This window comes from Mytilus trossulus, chromosome 11, assembly GCF_036588685.1.
Source record: "Mytilus trossulus isolate FHL-02 chromosome 11, PNRI_Mtr1.1.1.hap1, whole genome shotgun sequence".
Taxonomy (NCBI): domain Eukaryota; kingdom Metazoa; phylum Mollusca; class Bivalvia; order Mytilida; family Mytilidae; genus Mytilus; species Mytilus trossulus.
The window spans coordinates 65,485,906-65,507,513 of NC_086383.1; the positions used below are offsets into that span (position 1 = coordinate 65,485,906).

The following is a 21,608-nucleotide window of genomic DNA, read 5'->3' on the forward strand; positions in this document are numbered from 1 at the left end:
GTTATGATAGTGCAGAAAAGTTGAGATAAATGACTGTTTCAATGCTATTATTATTTAATTAAAATTAGTATCTAAAATATTAGGTCAGTATATTACATCCAATAATGATCAGGTATTTTTAATTGGCAGTAACTATAATACATGTACCTCAATGATAACTAAACAGTATATATTGAATATAATTTTTCTTTTCTATTTTTAGGATATAATGGAGGATTGGAATGAGGTAAGATTTACCTAATAGTCCCCTTGTCATGTTTGGTTTTGTTCCCCATTATTGTACAATTAGATACAAGTATGTGATAATTTAAGATAAAAACTAGAATTCTAGGTGAACTACAAAACTAAGTATACTGATCGAAGAAAACAGATCGAACAAAAAATACAAAACAATTGCTAATAAATAATAGCAGAAATCCTCTTAATTGTGTTATCCATCTAGGAATTACACGGTTGACACTTATCTTCTACTCATAACATGAGTGACACTTACTTGTCTTATCTTCTACTCATTACATGGGTGACACTTGATGGTTTTATCTTCTACTCATTACACGGGTGACACTTAATTGTCATCTTCTACTCATTACAAGGGTGACACTTAATTGTCTTTTCTTCTACTCATAACATGGCTGACACTTAATCGTCTTATCTTCTACTCATTACACTGCTGACAATTAATCGTCTTATCTTCTACTCATTACACAGGTGACACTTGATCTTATCTTCTACTCATAACATGAGTGACACTTAATTGACTTATCCTCTTCTCATTACAAAGGTGATACTTAATCGTCTTATCTTCTACTCATTACAAAGGTGACACTTAATTGTCTTATCTTCTACTCATTACACAGGTGACACTTAATCGTCTTATCTTCTACTCATTACACAGGTGACACTTAATTGTCTTATCTTCTACTCATTACAAAGGTGACACTTAATCGTCTTATCTTCTACTCATTACACAGGTGACACTTAATTGTCTTATCTTCTACTCATTACAAAGGTGATACTTAATCGTCTTATCTTCTACTCATTACAAAGGTGATACTTAATCGTCTTATCTTCTACTCATTACAAAGGTGACACTTAATCGTCTTATCTTCTACTCATTACACAGGTGACACTTAATTGTCTTATCTTCTACTCATTACACAGGTGACACTTTATCGTCTTATATTCTACTCATAAATATACGCATATATTCCAATTACATGCTATTTAAGGAACTCCTCTCTGTCTGAATGTTACATGAAGTAAGAATACTACTGATTTATGTAGTCATTGGGTTTAAATTAGCGGTGGTCCTAGATCTGAGACCTATCAGATTAGCGTTCGGACTTCGGATTTGGTTATTAGCTGCATCCGTCAGACTTTTAATTTTCAAGTTTTAGAAAACATTTGAATCGAATTACTGTTTAAACACTTTGTTATAACTTCTAAATTGATGTGGTAATGAGTCACGATAAATTAGCTTTCTGATTAAATTTATTTTTAACTTAGTAATCTACTTCCTGGTTCATTAATAGTACAGCGTGTCAGATGACAATTTTATTGGTGCTTTTGTCAAGTTCGTGTTCTTCATATTAACGCATGTGGTTGTCAACGTTGCTAAACCATGAGTTTGTTTTGCTTAAGCATCACGTCTTCTTAGAGAAAAACAGGTGAGGCCGATGAAATTCTGGCTACTTTGGGTGTAGCTAAACTAAAGAAGCAATGAGAGTTTAAACAAGGATAAAAGATATGATCGCGAAAAATGTAAGCAAAAATTTAAGTCTCATTGGCAGAAAGATCACCATTGGCTCCAATTTGGAGAAGCTTCCTGAACCATGACCTGTAATTATAAAATACCTAACCCACTCTGATAGGCATAGTGCTTTAGTGAGAGGGTCACAAAATCTTTAAAATTGATCCAATCAAAAGTCAATGTTTGGACCTTTCATCCTAAGGTTCCACTTTACTGTTATTAAGGTCCAGGACTTTTCAGGGAAAAATGTTGATTTGAACCACTGAATCATTGCTTTACAGAAGAATAAAATTGAGAATGGAAATGGGGAATGTGTCAAAGAGACAACAACCCGACAATAGAAAAAATAACAGCAGAAAGTCACCAATAGGTCTTCAATGTAGCGAGAAATTCCTGCACCCGGAGGCGTCCCTCAGCTGGCCACTAAACAAATTTATACTAGTTCAGTGATAATTAACGCCACACTAATTTCCCAAAAGAAGAATACATATAAATTATTACCTGATTTAACAGTAAGGACATTCATTACAATCTATTAAATGTAATTTCTATGTTTTACTTACAGAAACTTGTTACAGCTGCTAGGGAGGGAGATAAAGAAGCCTTAAAATTGTGCTTACAGAATGATGTAGAAATTGATTATCAAGGAGTAAGGGAAAAAGTCACATTCAAAACTACCTTATTTTAATACTTTATAGAAAAATCATTTTAAGATACGTCGTCTGATGGTACAATAAACATGATAAAAGACACAAAACTACAGGTTACTTGAAAATAAAGCACAGTGAAACAGTGTAAAACTACATGTTACTTCAAAATACAGGATATTGTACATAAACACACCACAACAATTGACTTTAGAACATAACAGATTGTACACCAGCAGTATAAAACACACAACTACAAGTTTCTTCAGAACAGAACAGATTGTACACCAGCAGTATAAAACACACAACTACAAGTTACTTCAGAACATAACAGATTGTACACCAGCAGTATAAAACACATAATTGCAAGTTACTTCAGAACATAACAGATTGTACACCAGCAGTATAAAACACACAACTACAAGTTACTTCAGAACATAACAGATTGTACACCAGCAGTATAAAACACATAATTGCAAGTTACTTCAGAACATAACAGATTGTACACCAGCAGTATAAAACACACAACTACAAGTTACTTCAGAACATCACAGATTGTACACCAGCAGTATAAAACACACAACTGCAAGTTAGTTCAGAACATAACAGATAGTACACCAGCAGTATAAAACATACAACTACAAGTTAGTTCAGAACATAACAGATTGTACACCAGCAGTATAAAACATACAACTACAAGTTAGTTCAGAACATAACAGATTGTACACCAGCAGTATAAAACATACAACTACAAGTTAGTTTAGAACATAACAGATTGTACACCAGCAGTATAAAACACACAACTACAAGTAACTTCAGAACATAACAGATTGTACACCAGCAGTATAAAACACACAACTACAAGTTACTTCAGAACATAACAGAATGTACACCAGCAGTATAAAACACACAACTACAAGTTACTTCAGAACATAACAGATTGTACACCAGCAGTATAAAACACATAATTGCAAGTTACTTCAGAACATAACAGATTGTACACCAGCAGTATAAAACATACAACTACAAGTTAGTTCAGAACATAACAGATTGTACACCAGCAGTATAAAACACACAACTACAAGTTACTTCAGAACATAACAGATTGTACACCAGCAGTATAAAACACATAATTGCAAGTTAGTTCAGAACATAACAGATTGTACAGCAGCAGTATAAAACACACAACTACAAGTTACTTCAGAACATAACAGATTGTACATAAGCAGTATAATACACATAATTGCAAGTTACTCCAGAACATAACAGATTGCACACCAGCAGTATAAAACACATAATAGCAAGTTACTTCAGAACATAACAGATTGTACACCAGCAGTATAAAACACATAATTACAAGTTTACTTCAGCACAAAACAGATTGTACATTAGCAGTATAAAACACACAACTACAAAATACTTCAGAACAAAACAGATTGTACATTAGCAGTATAAAACGCACAACTACAGCTTATTTCATAACAAAACAGATTGTACATAAACAGTATAAAACACACAACTGCAAGTTACTTCACAAAACAACAGATTGTACATTAGCAGTATAAAACACATAACTACATGTTACTTCTGAACATAATATACAAATATATCTGTATCGAAACTGATATATATATCATTATACTGAATTCAATACTAAATCAAAATCTGTTTTTAATTTAACAGTTTTAGTGAGAGAAAAAAAATGCATAAAGGTATTTTTTTTAAATGATTGTTTTTGTTTGTTTTGAATTATAGTTGAAAAAATTCTTACTTTGAATATTTACAAGAACATGTTTTACACCAAGGTTTTACAGCGGAAGTAAAACAAATATCACACATGTATGTTATTGCTTCACTTTGACCACATTCCTTAATATATACAAAATTATGTTGTTAATTAGACAGGTTGAATGGACAACAAATATTTGTAATAATTATATAAAGTGGGGTCTCATTTTGTTTGTCTCCTTGTACTAAATCAGGAAATGTAACTATTTTTCATATTTCTTTGAAAAAGTTACTTTTTAAAAAAATAATCATTATTCTGAATCATGTTAATCAGACAGATTTAATCATTATATCAACAAATACTTGTTAGGATTATATAAAGTGAGATGTCATTTTACTTAGAGAATTGTAATGAATCCATTGATGTAAATATTTTATTCATTTCTTAAAAAAAAATTAAAAAAAATAACATTACAGTTCTGATGGAAGTTTTGACATCTCACAAAAAAAAACATGTTTATTTATTGTTTATGATCAATATAAATACAAGTGTGACTGGTCATTTTATTCAGTTTTGACCACTGATTCATGTGATATATATTTTGTTTATATTTATTACACAACATTGTCCAGTTTATCAGACAAGTTTTGATGTCAGTTGTATTATTCCAGGTGTTAGGAGAGACAGCATTAATGTCGGCTGCCCAGTGGGGACACCTGGAGATCTGTAGACTCCTCATTGATACAGGATGTAAGATCGACATCACAGATACAGTATGTTATCTACTTAGTCTGATCACATTACTATTAATCTACACTAATTCCTGTTGTTAATTAGACAAGTTTAATTAACAAATATGTGTAAGAATCATATAAAGTGGGGTCTCATTTTGCTTGTTTTGTTCTACTGAATCCATTGATATAATTATTTCACACATTTCTTGAAAAATTTTTTTTTTTAAGATATCAGGTTTAATTGAAGTTTTGACATTTCACAACAAAACATGTTTATTTATTGTTTATATACAATATAAATACAAGTGTGACTGGTCATTGTATTCAGTTTTGACCACTGATTCATGTGATATATATTTTGTTTATATTTATTACACAACATTGTCCAGTTTATCAGACAAGTTTTGATGTCAGTTGTATTATTCCAGGGAGATGGACGGACAGCTTTAATGATGGCTGCCTTGTTTGGACACCTGGAGATCTGTCGTCTCCTCATTGATACAGGATGTAAGATCGACATCACAGATGTATGTTATCTACTTAGTCTGATCACATTACTATTAATCTACACTAATTCCTGTTGTTAATTAGACAAGTTTAATTAACAAATATGTGTAAGAATCATATAAAGTGGGGTCTCATTTTGCTTGTTTTGTTCTACTGAATCCATTGATATAATTATTTCACACATTTCTTGAAATTTTTTTTTTTTTAAGATATCAGGTTTAATGGAAGTTTTGACATTTCACAACAAAACATGTTTATTTATTGTTTATATACAATATAAATACAAGTGTGACTGGTCATTGTATTCAGTTTTGACCACTGATTCATGTGATATATATTTTGTTTATATTTATTACACAACATTGTCCAGTTTATCAGACAAGTTTTGATGTCAGTTGTATTATTCCAGGAGGACGGACAGACAGCTTTAATGATGGCTGTCTTGTTTGGAAACCTGGAGATCTGTCGTCTCCTCATTGATACAGGATGTAAGATCGACATCACAGGAGTATGTTATCTACTTAGTCTGATCACATTACTATTAATCTACACTAAATCATGTTGTTCATTAGACAGTTTTAATGAACAAATATTTGTAATAATTATATAAAGTGGGGTCTCATTTTACTCATAATATTGTTCTTAATTAGAAAATATTACTCCTTTTCATGTTTCTTAAAAAAAATATTTTATTAAAATGAATAGTTATACTGAATCTACACTAATTCCTGTTGTTAATTAGACAGGTTTCATGAACAAATATTTGTTATAATTATATAAAGTTGGGTCTCATTTTACTTGTTTTGTTCTACTGAATCCATTGATATAATTATTTCACACATTACTTGAATTTTTTTTTTTTTTTAAGATATCAGGTTTAATGGAAATTTTGACATTTCACAACAAAACATGTTTATTTATTGTTTATATACAATATAGATACAAGTGTGACTGGTCATTGTATTCAGTTTTGTCCACTGATTCATGTGATATATATTTTGTTTATATTTATTTCACAACATTGTCCAGTTTATCAGACAAGTTTTGATGTCAGTTGTATTATTCCAGGTTAATGGACAGACAGCATTAATGAGGGCTGCCAGGGGAGGACACCTGGAGGTCTGTAGACTCCTCATTGATAGAAGATGTAAGATCGACATCACAGCAGTATGTTATCTACTTAGTCTGATCACATTACTATTAATCTACACTAAATCATGTTGTCAATTAGACAGGTTTAATGAACAAATATTTGTAATAATTATATCAAGTGGGGTCTCATTTTTCTCGTATTATTGTTCTGAATCAGAAAATATTACTTTGTCATGTTTCTTTGAAAAAATATTTTATTAAAATGAATTATTATACTGAATCTACACTTAATTCCTGTTGTTAATCAGACAGTTTTAATAAACAAATATTTGTAAGAATCATATAAAGTGGGGTCTCATTTTGTTTGTTTTGTTCTACTGAATCCATTGATATAATTATTTTACACATTTCTTGAAAAAAAAAAAAATTTAAGATATCAGGTTTAATGGAAGTTTTGACATTTCACCAAAAAAAAAACGGTTGTTTATTTGTTGTTTATGATCAATATAAATACAAGTGTGACTGGTCATTGTATTCAGTTTTGACTACTGATTCAAGTGATATATATTTTGTTTATATTTATTAAATAACATTGTCCAGTTTATCAGACAAGTTTTAATGTCAGTTGTAGGATATGTTGTATATTATTGATATTGACAACAAAGTATTGTACATAATAGTTACATGTTATTTTGTTATATTATAGAGAGATGGATACACAGCTTTACATTGGGCTGTTCGGGAGGGATATCTACAGACCACATTATGGCTGGTAGAACAAGGAGGTGCCAGTCCCTTGATTACAACACATGAGGTAATATTTTATAGTATATAATAGTGTTATCTATTAAGTAATGAATCACTAAAATTATGTATGGTTGGTCAAATGTTTTTTTTCAAGACTTTAGTCTTTTGATCATTTAAATTTAACTTTAAATATGAAAAAGTTTCATAGAAGGGCGTGGATGGGGTATACAGATATATGAGAGTGTGGATGGGGTATACAGATATAGGAGGGTGTGGATGGGGTATACAGATATAGAAGGGTGTGGATGGGGTATACAGATATAGAAGGGTGTGGATGGGGTATTATATAGGAGGGTGTGGATGGGGTATACAGCAGGCATGATTCCAGGTGTTTTCAAGTGGGTCCCTTGAACATCAAATTGGGAATTTTTATCCAAATTGGGAATTTTTTATGCATACAATCTGAAACGAAATAATATCATTTTCCTGACCTGTAAAAACGGAAAATGTATATTAAGTTTCACCTGAACACTGCTTGAAGAAATTATTGGATTCAGACCAGGGAAAATGTAATACATGAATACCATGAATACCATTGCACATGATGCACTATCATCTTAACTTTGGTAAACAAGGCATATATACCAGCTAACATAAACCTATGGCACTTAAGCAGTTTAGCTATTTATTCGAATTTCAAATTATCTCAAATTATCCCATAATATATAAGATATCTTATATAACATATTAGATTTTTATAAGATATCTCATTTAATATATGAGATATCTTATATATTTTTTTTTTAAAGATATCGTATATTATATATTATGATATATATATAGATTCTACCGCTTCATTGAGTGTAATACGATATTTATCCACTCGAGACAGTTTAAATATTTTCAAATTTAAAACGCAAGGCTTGCCCAAGCATTTTAAATATTTAAAATTTAACTGTCGAGAGTGGATAAATATCGTATTACACAAATCTGTTTCTCTAATGATTTTCTAACATTATGCAGGCACACTTATTCCTTCTTTTCAAATGATCTGCAAAAAGATGTGTTCTTTCTATATGACGTCATCAGGCATGGTCGCCTTTTTTTTTTGCCGTCACAATGGGAAATTCAGAGGAAAGCAAGAACATTCGACGTCATAATCGGATTTTAACCAATGAAGTACTGATAACAAACGAAACCACAAGTTCATGATTATTTTTTTTTATACAATGGGTGCAGAAAGGGATAAATTGACGAAGAATTAGAGAAATAAGATATCTTAAATAATCTTTTTTATAAGATATCTTATATAATAAAGAAGATATCTAATATCTATTATAAGATATCTTATATAGTATATAAGATATCTTATAAATCTATTTTATATAATGTATCTTATATATAGTGTATAAGATATATCATTTTGTTTATAAGATATCTTATACAATGTATAAGATATCTGATAAAGAAAACTATATGAGATATCTTATAAACTATAAAAGATATCTCATAAATTTTATAACATATGCATGTAAGATTTCTAATAAACTTTATAAGATATCTTATAAACTTTATAAGATATCTTATAAACTTTATAAGATATCTTACAAACTATATAAGATATCTTATAAAGTTTATGAGATATCTTGAAGTTAGATTAAATAACAAAACGGCTTGCCATATTAACCACTGAAAAAAATCATCCATTCCGTATTTTTTCAACAGATCATCTTTATAATTAGTTATCAAAGGTACCAGAATATAATATAAACTTACCTTGATTCAAATGGATTTCAAATTGAACTGGCCACTTGTCGAATTCAGAAAAGCAATTACAAAAGGTTATATACTTATATTTAAAGCAATAGCACCAGTGAACTTTTGTCTTTTGAGGAAATAGAGCAAAATATAAAATAATTTCTTTTACAAAACAGGTTTTAAGCAAGTTCCATAAATGGCTCTGCTGGGCGATCTGCTTTTATAAGATCGGCGCCCATTAAAATTTATTCATCAATGTTATATCAAAATTTGAATTTGTTCTTTGCCGAGGTCTGCTTTGACACCAATTTTGACAAAAAGCAGGTTTTTGATCAACCTGCTGAGTGATCTACTTTTGGGAATTCAAATACTCCCATAAAATTTTATTCAATTGAATCCGACTGCTAAAATTGTTTACCTCACGTTGACATAATTAAATCGTTGTTAATAAAATGCGATTGTAGTCAGCATTCTTATCCGGATTTTACTACGTTTGACGACAAACTATGAAAAATTATAGTTAATACCGATTTTTATTTTATTTTCCTGAATTGGGAATTTATATTCACATACATTTTTTTGGGGCCGCTGACAGATTTAAGGGCCGCTGAGCGGCCCTAAACTATATAGTGGAATCATCCCTGTGATGTCTCATGAGTTATATTTAATGAAGGAATATAATATGGTATCTGTAAAAACAAAATAAAACACTCAGCTGCTACTAGTACTAATTGTAAGATATATGTAACAAAAGTCTTTTTTGTAGTTTGGCTTAAATTAAAATATTGTTTGTTTGCCCTTTACCGACCGACCCTATAAATTTGTTCAGCTAAAAAATATTTTATTTGTATTTACAAGTAAGATTTTATTTTAATTTATTTTGTCATTCCTACCAAAAATCTTATATTTGTATTTCCCGCTCAAAACTTTTTTACCAGAATCCTCGGGTTTTATCTTTCCTGTATAAGGTCAAGTCCGTTTGGTATCACTTGAGCGTTTGACATGAACACTTGCATTTAGAGTTTCAAATCGATGTTGAAAGCTGAAATCATGATATGACCAAAGTTACTCTGTGTCTTTTTACTTGAAGAGCAGGGTTCATTCAAAATGTTCGCCCAATACAAAATTGTCAACGTGTGCACAAAATATTTGTATCCCGTTATGTTGGGATGGCCTTTGGTGATATGTAGATCAGGATGATTATGTTTACGATGCCTTCGACTAAACTGGTTAGCCGTTCCATCTATAGCTTAGCACCGCGGTCTATATAATTAGAGACAAGAAGAATTTTAGCGACAAGAAGCGTCAAGAAGAATGAATTTAGCAACAAGAAGTGACAAGAAGTGTCAAGAAGAATGAATTTAGCAACAAGAAGCGGCAAGAAGACTATTTAGCGACAAGAAAACTTAAAAAAAATAATTATAAAAATAATTAAAAAAAGGTCCTTTAAACAAACAAAATATTGCTGATGATATATGCTAACTGTCATCAATATTATTCAAATTTAATTTAATTCTGCCAAACATCCTTTTTTGAAAGAAATTGTTCAGACCACAGCCAGGCAAAACAGCAAGTGTTATCTTGACTCATTTATTCATACCTTTCACATTGCTGAAAACAGTGCATACATGATCTTTAACATATGTTGTCTAATAAAAACTATATAATCCCTTTCTTTTTCACAAATGTTTAATTCTATCAATATTATATATAAAAAAAAAATGAAAATCACTTTATTACTACCCATATATATATCTAAAAAAATAAAAAGTTCAATGCTTTTTTTTTATATATTTATTCTAATAATAATTTTTAAAGTTTTCTAGTCGCTAAATAGCCTTCTTTTCGCTTCTTGTCGCTTAATTTATTCTTCTTGTTGCTTCTTGACACTTCTTGTTGCTTCTTGATGCTTCTTGTCACTTATTAGAGAGACCCTCGCACCGAAGTCAGTGTAGCGATAAGTGAACACAACAGGGGTCCAGTTAAGCCTTCGACCAGCATATTATATATATCTGACATGAACCAAAGGTCTGTAAAGTGGACAATATTTGGCAGTAAAATCGCCAAGTTTTTCCATACAGATCATTTATAAATGCAACGTAAGATACGTGACAATTGAGTTTCAAGTCTTGTAGCATTTTTATTGGAAACACAGGCACACACAAAAATTTAAACTCTCTAGGGACTTTTTCTACTAGTAATGTATGTCTGCCTGGACATATTTTACCAGGATAAAGTTATCTCTTACAGAAAACCTTTAGGTCAAGGTAAGCATACGACGGAAGTAGAATTTGAAACTCTTAAAAGTTCCAGGCATATAAACGTTGAAAATATGCTTATTATACTTATAGTCCCAGAAACTTTTTAGCAAAAGCATGAACTTAAACAAAAGCAATACATTTGTACAAACAAAAATTACATCAGGCAGATTTTGTTTCTATAAAATAAAATATTATACCTACCTGCCTACCCATGACAAAAAATGTACCGAGCTAAGATATTTTTTGGGAAAGAAAAATAAAATATTTTACCTACGTAACCTACCCTGTTTCAAAACATAGGGTCGGAAAAGGGCAAACAAACAATATTTTAATTTAGGCCTTATCAGATGAAAGCAATATAAAGATTTGTCTGTTTTTCAGGGTGAGACTCCATATGATATAGCAGCCAGATGGAAAGAGAGGCAGTATAAAGAAGTGATGGAATACTTACAGGTACATATAGTGATAGATATATATGGTGTTGAATTGCATATGCTTACACTTAGAATGAATCAAATAGAAAATCAGTTACAAAAAATAAATAATATAAACTAAGAAATTAAATGCCACAAAACCAAGATACTTCAGGAGAGATATTTTATAAATTAAACATTCTTTAAGTCTTGAACAAAAAATTTCAAATTCTTATGAAATTATTTGTTATCACGATTTTGATTGCACAACATGATATATTTGAGATCCTTAATTCCACGATTTAACGGACTTTAACTAAACTTAGTGGAATAGCCTTCATTTTTCAATTCAAGAATTTATTGTTGTGTCTTTTATTTCATTCTAAAGTTTTTCGCATTTATTTTTATCTTGCTTAAAGATATATGGATTGATATTTGGTATATAGTTCCACCATGACAAATTACAGATCCAGTTCAGATTTGGTTCCAGTCTGATGATTTTGTGCAGAGTTTTGTTCCGTGGACTTCGAAAAATTCATGCAAATATTCTGTTTTCCACACTTTTTATATGACCGCAAAAAATTTGCGTCGTATAATGCTATGGTGTTGTCGTCGGTGTCGTCCGAAGATTCATTTTGTTTCCAGACAATAACTTTAGTTTAAGTGAATGGATCTCTAATAAATTTCACTAGAAGGTTCAATACCACAAAAGGAAAGTTGGGATTGTTTTTGGGGGTTATGGTACCAACAATTTAGGAATTAGGGACTAAAAAGGGGCCAAAAACAAGCATTTTTGTTGTTTCCGGACAATAACTTGTGTGTTAGTGTATAGATCTCTCAGAAATTGTACCACAAGGTTTCATATCACAAGTTAATTAAAGGGAAGGCTGGGATTGAGTTTGGGGGTAATTGCTTCAACGGTTCAGGAATTAAGGGCAAAAAATGGGCCAAGAACAAGTATTTTTCTTGTTTCCAGACAGTATGGATCTTTCTAAAATTGTACTACAAGGTTCCATACCACAAAGGGAAGGCTGGGATTAATTTCGGTTCGCGGTAATTACTCCAAGGGGGACGGGTTCAAAAAGTTTGGGGGCATTTTTTCTTCCAATTTTTTTAGGGGGTTCATATTTTTTTTTCTTTAAAATTTTTGAGAATTCAAATGATTGCACAGTATTGTGCAATAACAAGAAATCTTCAATTGCACAGTAGTGCGCAAAAGCAAGAAATCTTCAATTGCAAAGTATTGCGCAATAGCAAGAAATCTTCAATTGCACAGTATTGCGCAATAGCAAGAAATCTTAAATTGCACCTTATTACGCAATAGCACAGTATTGGGCAATAGCAAGAAATCTTCAATTGCACAGTCTTGCCCAATAGCAAGAAATCTTCAATTGCACTGTATTGCGCAATAGCAGGAAATCTTCAATTGCACAGTATTGCATAATCGCAAGAAATCTTCTATTGCACTGTATTGCACAATAGCAAGAAATCTCCAATTGCACAGTATTGTGCAATAGCAAGAAATCTTCAATTGCACAGTATTGTGCAATAGCACAGTATTGCAAAATAGCAATAGCACAGTATTGCACAATAGAACAGTATTGTGCAATAGCAAGAAATCTTCAATTGCACAGTATTGCGCAAAAGCAAAAAATCTTCAATTGCACAGTATTGCGCAATAGCAAGAAATCTTCAATTGCACAGTATTGCGCAATAGCAAGAAATCTTCAATTGCACAGTATTGGCAATAACAAGAAACCTTCAATTGGCCAGTATTGGGCAGCAACATAGTATTGCGCAATAGCAAGAAATCTTTAATTGCACAGCATTGCGCAATAGCAAGAAATCTTCAATTGCATTGTATTTCGCAATAGACATAAATCTTCAATTGGCCAGTATTGCGCAATAGCAAGAAATCTTCAAGTGCACAGTATTGCACAAAAGCAAGAAATCTTAAATTGCACAGTATAATATTGCGCAATAGCGAGAACTCTTCAATTGAAAATAAATACAAATCTTTTAATCAATTTCAATGGGATTAATTTAAAGTCATTAATTTTTAGCTCACCTGGCCCGAATGGCCAAGTGAACTTTTCTCATCACTTGGTGTCCCTCGTCTGTCGTTGTCTGTCGTCCGTCGTCCGTTGTCGTTAACTTTTACAAAAATCTTCTCCTCTGAAAACTTGGCCAAATTTAACAAAACTTGGCCACAATCATCATTGGGGTATTTTGTTTAAAAATGTGTCCGGTGACCCGGCCAACCAACCAAGATGGCTGCCATGGCTAAAAATAGAGCATAGGGGTAAAATGCAGTTTTTGGCTTATAACTCAAAAACAAAAGCATTTAGAGCAAATCTGACATGAATTAAAATTGTTTATCAGGTCAAGATCTATTTGCCCTCAAATTTTCAGATGAATTGGACAACCCGTTGTTGGGTTGCTGCCCCTTAATTGGGAATTTTAAGGAAATTTTGCTGTTTTTGGCTATTATCTTCAATATTATTATAGATAGAGATAAACTGTAAACAGCAATAATGTTCAGCAAAGTAAGATTTACAAATAAGTCAACATGACTGAAATGGTCAGTTGACCCCTTTAGGAGTTATTGCCCTTTATAGTCAATTTTTAACCATTTTTCGTAAATCTTAGTTATCTTTTACAAAAATCTTCTCCTCTGAAACTACTGGGCCAAATTAATCCAAACTTGGCCACAATCATCTTTGGGGTTTCTAGTTTGCAAAATGTGTCCGGTGACCCGGCCAACCAACCAAGATGGCTGCCACGGCTAAAAATTAAACATAGGGGTAAAATGCAGTTTTTTGGCTTATAACTCATAAACCAAAGCATTCAGAGCAATTTGATGGGGTTAAATTGTTAATCAGGTCATGATCTATCTGCCCTAAAATTTTCAGATGGGTTGGACAACCCGTTGTTGGGTTGCTGCCCCTGAATTGGTAATTTTAAGGGAATTTTGCTATTTTTGGTTTTTATCTTGAATGTTATTATAGATAGAGATAAACTGTAAACAGCAATAATGTACAGCAAAGTAAGACCTAAAAATAAGTCAACATGACCAAAATGGTCAATTGACCCCCTAAGGAGTTATTGTCCTTTAGAGTCAATTTTTTACAATTTTCATAAAATTTGTAAATTTTTACTAATATTTTCCACTGAATCTACTGGGCCAAGTTCATTATAGATAGAGATAATTGTAAGCAGCAAGAATGTTCAGTAAAGTTAGTAAGATGTACAAACACATCACATCACCAAAACACAATTTTGTCATGAATCCATCTGCTTCCTTTGTTTAATATTCACATAGACCAAGGTGAGCAACACAGGCTCTTAAGAGCCTCTAGTTGGGGGTTCTAACCTTGTAATACTTTTAAACTCACCTGGCCCAAAGGACCAAGTGAGCTTTTCTCATCACTTGGGGTCGGTCGTCCGTTGTTAACTTTTACAAAAATCTTCTCCTCTGAAACCACTGGTCCAAATTTAACCAAACTTGGCCACCATCATCATTGGGGTATCTAGTTTAAAAAATGTGTTCGTTGACCATGCATACCAACCAAGATGGCCGCCATGGCTAAAAATAGAACATAGATGTATATTTTGGCTTATATCTCTGAAACCAAAGCATTTAGGGTAAATCTGACATGGGGGTAAACATGTTTATCAGGTCAAGATCTATCTGTCCTGAAATTTTCAGATGAATCGGCAACCCATTGTTGGGTTGCTGCCCCTGAATTGGTAATTTTAAGGAAATTTTTCCATTTTTGGTTATTATCTTAATATCATTATAGATAGAGATAAACTGTAAACAGCAATAATGTTCAGCAAAGTAAGATCTACGAATAAGTCAACATGACTAACCCTTAAGGAGTTATTGCCCTTTATAGTCAATTTTTAGCTCACCTGGCCTAAAAGGCCATGTGAGCTTTTCTTATCACTTGGCGTCCGTCGTCGTCGTCGTCGTCGTCTGTCGTCGTTAACAATTTTTCAAACATCTTCTCCTCTGAAACTACTGAATGGATTTGAATGAAACTTAGCATGATTGTTCCTTAGAGTATCCTGCACAAAGTGTGCGCTTCGATTTTTGATTCGTCAAAAAACATGGCCACCGTTACTTAAAATAGAACATAGGGGTCAAATGCAGTTTTTGGCTTATATCTCAAAAACGAAAGCATTTAGAGCAAATCTGACATAGGGGTTAAAATGTTCATTAGGTCAAGATCTATCAGCCCTGAAATTTTCAGATGAATCAAACAAACCATTGTTGGGTTGCTGCCACTTAATTGGTAATTTTAAGGAAATTTTGCAGTTTTTGGTCATTATCTTGAATATTATAATAGATAAAGATAAACTGTAAACAGCAAAAATGATCAGCAAAGTAAGATCTACAAATAAGTTAATATGACCAAAATTGTCAATTGACCCCTTAAGGGGTTATTGTCCTTTAATGGCAATTTTTCACAATTTGTTCATCATATTTGCTAACTTTAAAAAATCTTCTCCTCTGAAACTACTGAATGGATTTGGATGAAACTTAGCATGATTGTTCCTTAGATTATCTTGCACAAAGTGTGTGCTTAAATTTTTGATCCGTCAAAAAACATGGCTGCCGTTACTTAAAATAGAACATAGGGGTCAAACGCAGTTTTTGGCTAATATCTCAAAAACGAAAGCATTTAGAGCAAATCTGACATGGGGAAAATTTTTTTCATTAGGTCAAGATCTATCAGCCCTGAAATTTTCAGATGAATCAAACAAACCATTGTTGGGTTGCTGCCACTTAATTGGTAATTTTAAGGAAATTTTGCAGTTTTTGGTCATTATCTTGAATATTATTATAGATAAAGATAAACTGTAAACAGCAAAATGATCAGCAAAGTAAGATCTACAAATAAGTTAATATGACCAAAATTGTCAATTGACCCCTTAAGGGGTTATTGTCCTTTAATGGCAATTTTTCACAATTTGTTCATCATATTTGATAACTTTAAAAAATCTTCTCCTCTGAAACTACTGAATGGATTTGGATGAAACTTAGCATGTTTGTTCCTTAGATTATCCTGCACAAAGTGTGTGCTTAGATTTTTGATCCGTCAAAAAACATGGCCGCCGTTACTTAAAATAGAACATAGGGGTCAAACGCAGTTTTTGGCTAATATCTCAAAAACAAAAGCATTTAGAGCAAATCTGACATGGGGTAAAAATGTTCATTAGGTCAAGATCTATCAGCCCTGAAATTTTCCGATGAATCAAACAAACCATTGTTGGGTTGCTGCCACTTAATTGGTAATTTTAAGGAAATTGTGCAGTTTTTGGTCATTACTTGAATATTATAATAGATAAAGATAAACTGTAAACAGCAAAAATGATCAGCAAAGTAAGATCTACAAATAAGTCAATTTGATCAAAATTGTCAATTGACCTCTTAAGGAGTTATTGCCCTTTAAAGACTTTTTTCACAATTTGTTTATCATGTTGACTTACTTTTAAAAATCTTCTCCTTTGAAACTGCTGTATCAATTTCAGCCAAACTTAGGCTAAATGAGTTTCAGAGTATCTAGTATAAATTTTATATTTCATTTCCTTGTATGTCAAGAAACATAGCTCCTATGGCTAAAATAGAACATAGGAGAAAATGATTTTTTTTTTGGCCTTTGCAGAGAATAGGATTTAAAGAACATTTAAATAAATTGAAAAGCCAAAATAAACATTGATGAGAGATCAAACCAAAAAAATTCAGGTGAGCGATTCAGGCTCTTGAGAGCCTCTTGTTTACATTATTTGTAATCTTTTACAAAAATCTTCTCCTGAAACTTCTAAGACAAATTTAACCAAACTTGTCAACAATCATCACTAGGATATCTAGTTTTAAAAATGTTTGTGATGACCAGGCCCTCGAACCAAGATGGCCGACATGGCTAAAAATGGTACATAGGGTAAAATGCAGTTTTTGGCTCATATCTCTGAAACCAAAGCATTTAGAGCAAATCTTACAGGTTAAAATTATTCATTATGTGAAGATCTATCTGCCTTGAAATTTTCAGACCAATCAGGTAACCCGTTGTTGGATTGCTGCCCCTGAATTGGTAATTTTAAGAAAAATTTTCAGCTTTTGGTTATTATCTTGAATATTATTATAGATAGAGATAAACTGTAAACAGCAATAATGTACAGGAAAGTAAGACCTACAAATGAGTCAACTTGACCAAAATAGTCAAATGACCCCTCAAGGAGTTATTGCCCTTTATAGTCAATTTTTAACAATTTTCATAAATTTTGTAAATTTTTACAAAATATTTTCCACTATAACTACTGGGCCAAGTTCATCATAGATAGAGATATTGTAAGCAGCAAGAATGTTCAGTAAAGTAAGATCTACAAACACATCACAATCACCATAACACAATTTTGTCATTAATTCATATGTGTTCTTTGTTTAATATGTACATAGACCAAGGTGAGCGACACGGGCCCCTTAGAGCCTCTAGTTTGGATATTGGGCCCCATTTTTAAATTGGGCTACATTGTGGTCAAAAGAATCTAACATTAAACTTTGTTTGATTTCATCAAAAACTGAATTATTGTGACTGTATGATATGCTGAATCTTATTGTGCATATAGATTTTTTATTTTGGGCCCTGTTTTCAAATTAATCCATATTAAGGTTTGAAGGGTCCAAAATTAAACTTTGTTTGATTTCAACTAAAATTAAATTTTTTGTGTTTTTTTATATGCTGATTCTAGCCGTGTTGTTAGATTTTGGATATCAGACCATTCTAGGTAAATTAAATGTCCCATTTCGAATCTTTAAGGTCTTTGACCACATTTATTTTGTGTCAGAAACTTATATTATGTAAAAAATTTGATCACAGCTTGAATATTGTGTCAAAACTTGCCCCAACTGTTCAGGGTTAGACCTCTGCAGTCGTATCTGGCTGAGTATTGCCATTCAATGCTCTCTTACCTCAAAAACTTTATGAGATAGGTAAAAACTGTTTGAAGCAAAAGGGGTTAGCAATTCATGATCTACAAATTGTCAATATGGCCATAAACAATAGACCATAGGAGTAATTGTTCTTAAATGACATATTTTACTGATCTTAGTGCTTTTGCTCATTACCTTGAAAACTATAATAGAAAAGTATTAACTGTAAACAGCAAAGATAATCAGAAATGCAAGATCTATAAAATTTCCAATACAACCAAAAGAACTGGATGACTTCTACGGGAATTATAGCTTTAAACAACAAGACATGGCTGCAATATAGTTCATAATAGAACATGAGGGTAAAATGTGTTAATTGTCTTAATCCTTGAAACCACAATAGGTGGAGAAATACTGTCGGGGGCAAAATACTGATTGTCAAGATCTACCTACCTCCTATTTTCACCAAATAATCTTGTTGATTATTCTTCCAACATTGAGCTTGTGAGGTGCGTTTGACTCCAGTCTTGATTAACCTGCGGTATGGCCTGGTTTGCTTAGGGTACTCAGGCTTCCTCCACCAATAAAAACTGATTTTCACAATATAGCCAATAACACTGAAATTAGCATTAAACACCAGCAATTACTCAATCATTGAATTAAGTAATCAATCCAATTTAGTGTTAGCAAAAATGCCAAGGTGAACGATACAAGTTTTTTTGAGCCTCTTGTTTGTTTTTCATTTATGCTTTTTATCTTTAAAACCATAAAACTTGGTCAAGGCAAAATAATCAGTAAGACAGGTTTTGGTCCATAGTTTCCATTAAACACAAATATTCTTGCTGCATTGTATAATTTTTTTGGGAACAGATAAACCAGGTTTAATCCACCATTTTCTACATAAGAAAATGCCAGTACCAAGTCAGGAATATGACAGTTGTTATCCATTCGTTAGATGTGTTTGAGCTTTTGATTTTGCCATTTACTTAGGGACTTTCGGCTTAGAATTTTCATCGGAGTTCGATAATTTTGTTATTTTACTTTTTATATACCTGCAAGGGGATTTTCCAAATTAAAAAAAAAACTGTTCCCTTTAAACTATATCTCTCTTTTACTCTGAGCCACACATTATCCTGAAAATATAAAAATGTGTTGGATATATTTTATGTAATGTGGAACATTGGTATTACATATATATTGGTATTATGTCATTGTATTTTTTGGGGGGTTTATATCTTAAAATTTTTATAGTTCTTCAAGGGACATGAGTGAAGATATATTCACAGTGCATATTACTTATTTTTTAGACTGTCATGTCAGAGAAATCTCCAGGTGTGACTGCTGGTCAAGGGATAGAAGGTAATTTTCTTTAACTTGTTTTATTATTATATATATATTATTCAAACTATTCATTAGTTTTAACACATTACATGTTATGACATAAACCAAAATATTGTCCATGTAAACAGCAAAACAGTCACGATAAATATATGATCAATGTCATTGCACACAGAGTTATTGCTTTGTCCACGAGTGAATTGATAATACGGGTGACATTTCTCTATAATCCTCAGAATATGTGTCAGTTTTGAGATAATTTAATAAACTAAGTCTTTGGCACAAGATGTGCTTTTTCTACCTTTTTTATTCCTTGTTATAAAAAGAAATTTTATGAACTGGTGTCGATTGTTTATCGGGATACAAAATTTTAGTAAGGGACAAATGATTCAAAGATTCCGACAAGGAGCCAGTTCTGCCATTTGTGACTTCTCAACCCTTATCGCTTCACTAACAAATTATGTTAACGTAAGTGGGCGAGAATGCCCGAGTAGTTAAGATTGGTTTTTATACGACCGCAAAATTTGAAAAAATTTCAGTCGTATATTGCTATCACGTTGGCGTCGTCGTCGTCGTCCGCTGGACTTGGTGTGTTTGCAGACCAAACTTTTCAACAGAGAAGTAGATTTGGACTTTTAGTTTTTGCACTCTAACTTTAGTAAAAGTGAATAGAAATTTTAACACAAGGTTTGTGACCACAAAAGGAAGGTTGGTATTGATTTTGGGAGTTTAGGTCCCAACAGTTTAGGAATAAAGGGCCCAAAGGGTCCAAAATTAAACTTTGTTTGATTCCATCAAAAATTGAATAATTGGGGTTCTTTGATATGCCAAATCTAACTGTGTATGTAGATTCTTAATTTTTGGTCCCGTTTTCAAATTGGTCTACATTAAGGTCCAAAGGGTCCAAAATTAAACTTAGTTTGATTTTTAAAAAAATTGAATCCTTGGGGTTCTTTGATATGCTGAATCTAAAAATGTACTAGGATTTTTTATTATTGGCCCAGTTTTCAAGTTGGTCCAAATTGGGGTCCAGAATTAAACTTTGTTTGATTTCATCAAAAAATGTATAATTGGGGTTCTTTGATATGCCAAATCTAACTGTGTATGTAGATTCTTAATTTTTGGTCCCGTTTTAAAATTGGTCTACATTAAAGTCCAAAGGGTCCAAAATTAAACTAAGTTTGATTTTAACAAAAATTGAATTCTTGGGCCTCTTTGATATGCTGAATCTAAACATGTACTTAGATTTTTGATTATGGGCCCAGTTTTCAAGTTGGTCCAAATCAGGATCCAAAATTATTATATTAAGTATTGTGCAATAGCAAGAAATTTTCAATTGCACAGCATTCAGCAATAGCAAGAAATCTTCAATTGTACAGTATTGTGCAAAAGCAAGAAATCTTTAATTGCACAGTATTGTGCAATAGCAAATATTTTCAATTGCACAGTATTGTGCAATAGCAAGAAATATATAATTCCACAATATTGTGCAATAGCAAGAAATTCCAATTGGATTTCAATTGGACTTATCTTTCTTTGTCCAGAATATTAGTTGAATCAACTTAAATCATTGTTTTATACAATATACATGATATACAATGTATATTCACTTTTACTACCAACTGATAGATTTAAACAATCTTTACCATTCAGTAATAACAAGCACTTTTTTTACATATTAATATTTTATGATGT

The 21,608-nt window shown here is 31.9% G+C and overlaps 1 protein-coding gene and 1 long non-coding RNA gene across 2 annotated transcripts in view; both read left to right on the top strand.

The window, feature by feature from the left end:
• Positions 1 to 2,401, top strand: part of LOC134690554 (uncharacterized) — a 38,438-nt gene extending 36,037 nt beyond the window's left edge. Inside the window, exons 4-5 of the long non-coding RNA XR_010101968.1 lie at positions 203 to 226; positions 2,316 to 2,401. This is a non-coding gene — a long non-coding RNA (uncharacterized LOC134690554). The remainder of the gene's footprint in view (positions 1 to 202; positions 227 to 2,315) is intronic.
• Positions 2,402 to 4,511: 2,110 nt separating this feature from the next.
• LOC134690246 (uncharacterized) overlaps positions 4,512 to 21,608 on the top strand; it is a 61,596-nt gene continuing 44,499 nt past the window's right edge. The window contains exons 1-7 of the mRNA XM_063550222.1: positions 4,512 to 4,550; positions 4,798 to 4,899; positions 5,777 to 5,875; positions 6,436 to 6,534; positions 7,166 to 7,273; positions 11,607 to 11,678; positions 19,883 to 19,934. Of these exons, the coding sequence (XP_063406292.1) occupies positions 4,512 to 4,550; positions 4,798 to 4,899; positions 5,777 to 5,875; positions 6,436 to 6,534; positions 7,166 to 7,273; positions 11,607 to 11,678; positions 19,883 to 19,934 (571 nt within the window). The remainder of the gene's footprint in view (positions 4,551 to 4,797; positions 4,900 to 5,776; positions 5,876 to 6,435; positions 6,535 to 7,165; positions 7,274 to 11,606; positions 11,679 to 19,882; positions 19,935 to 21,608) is intronic.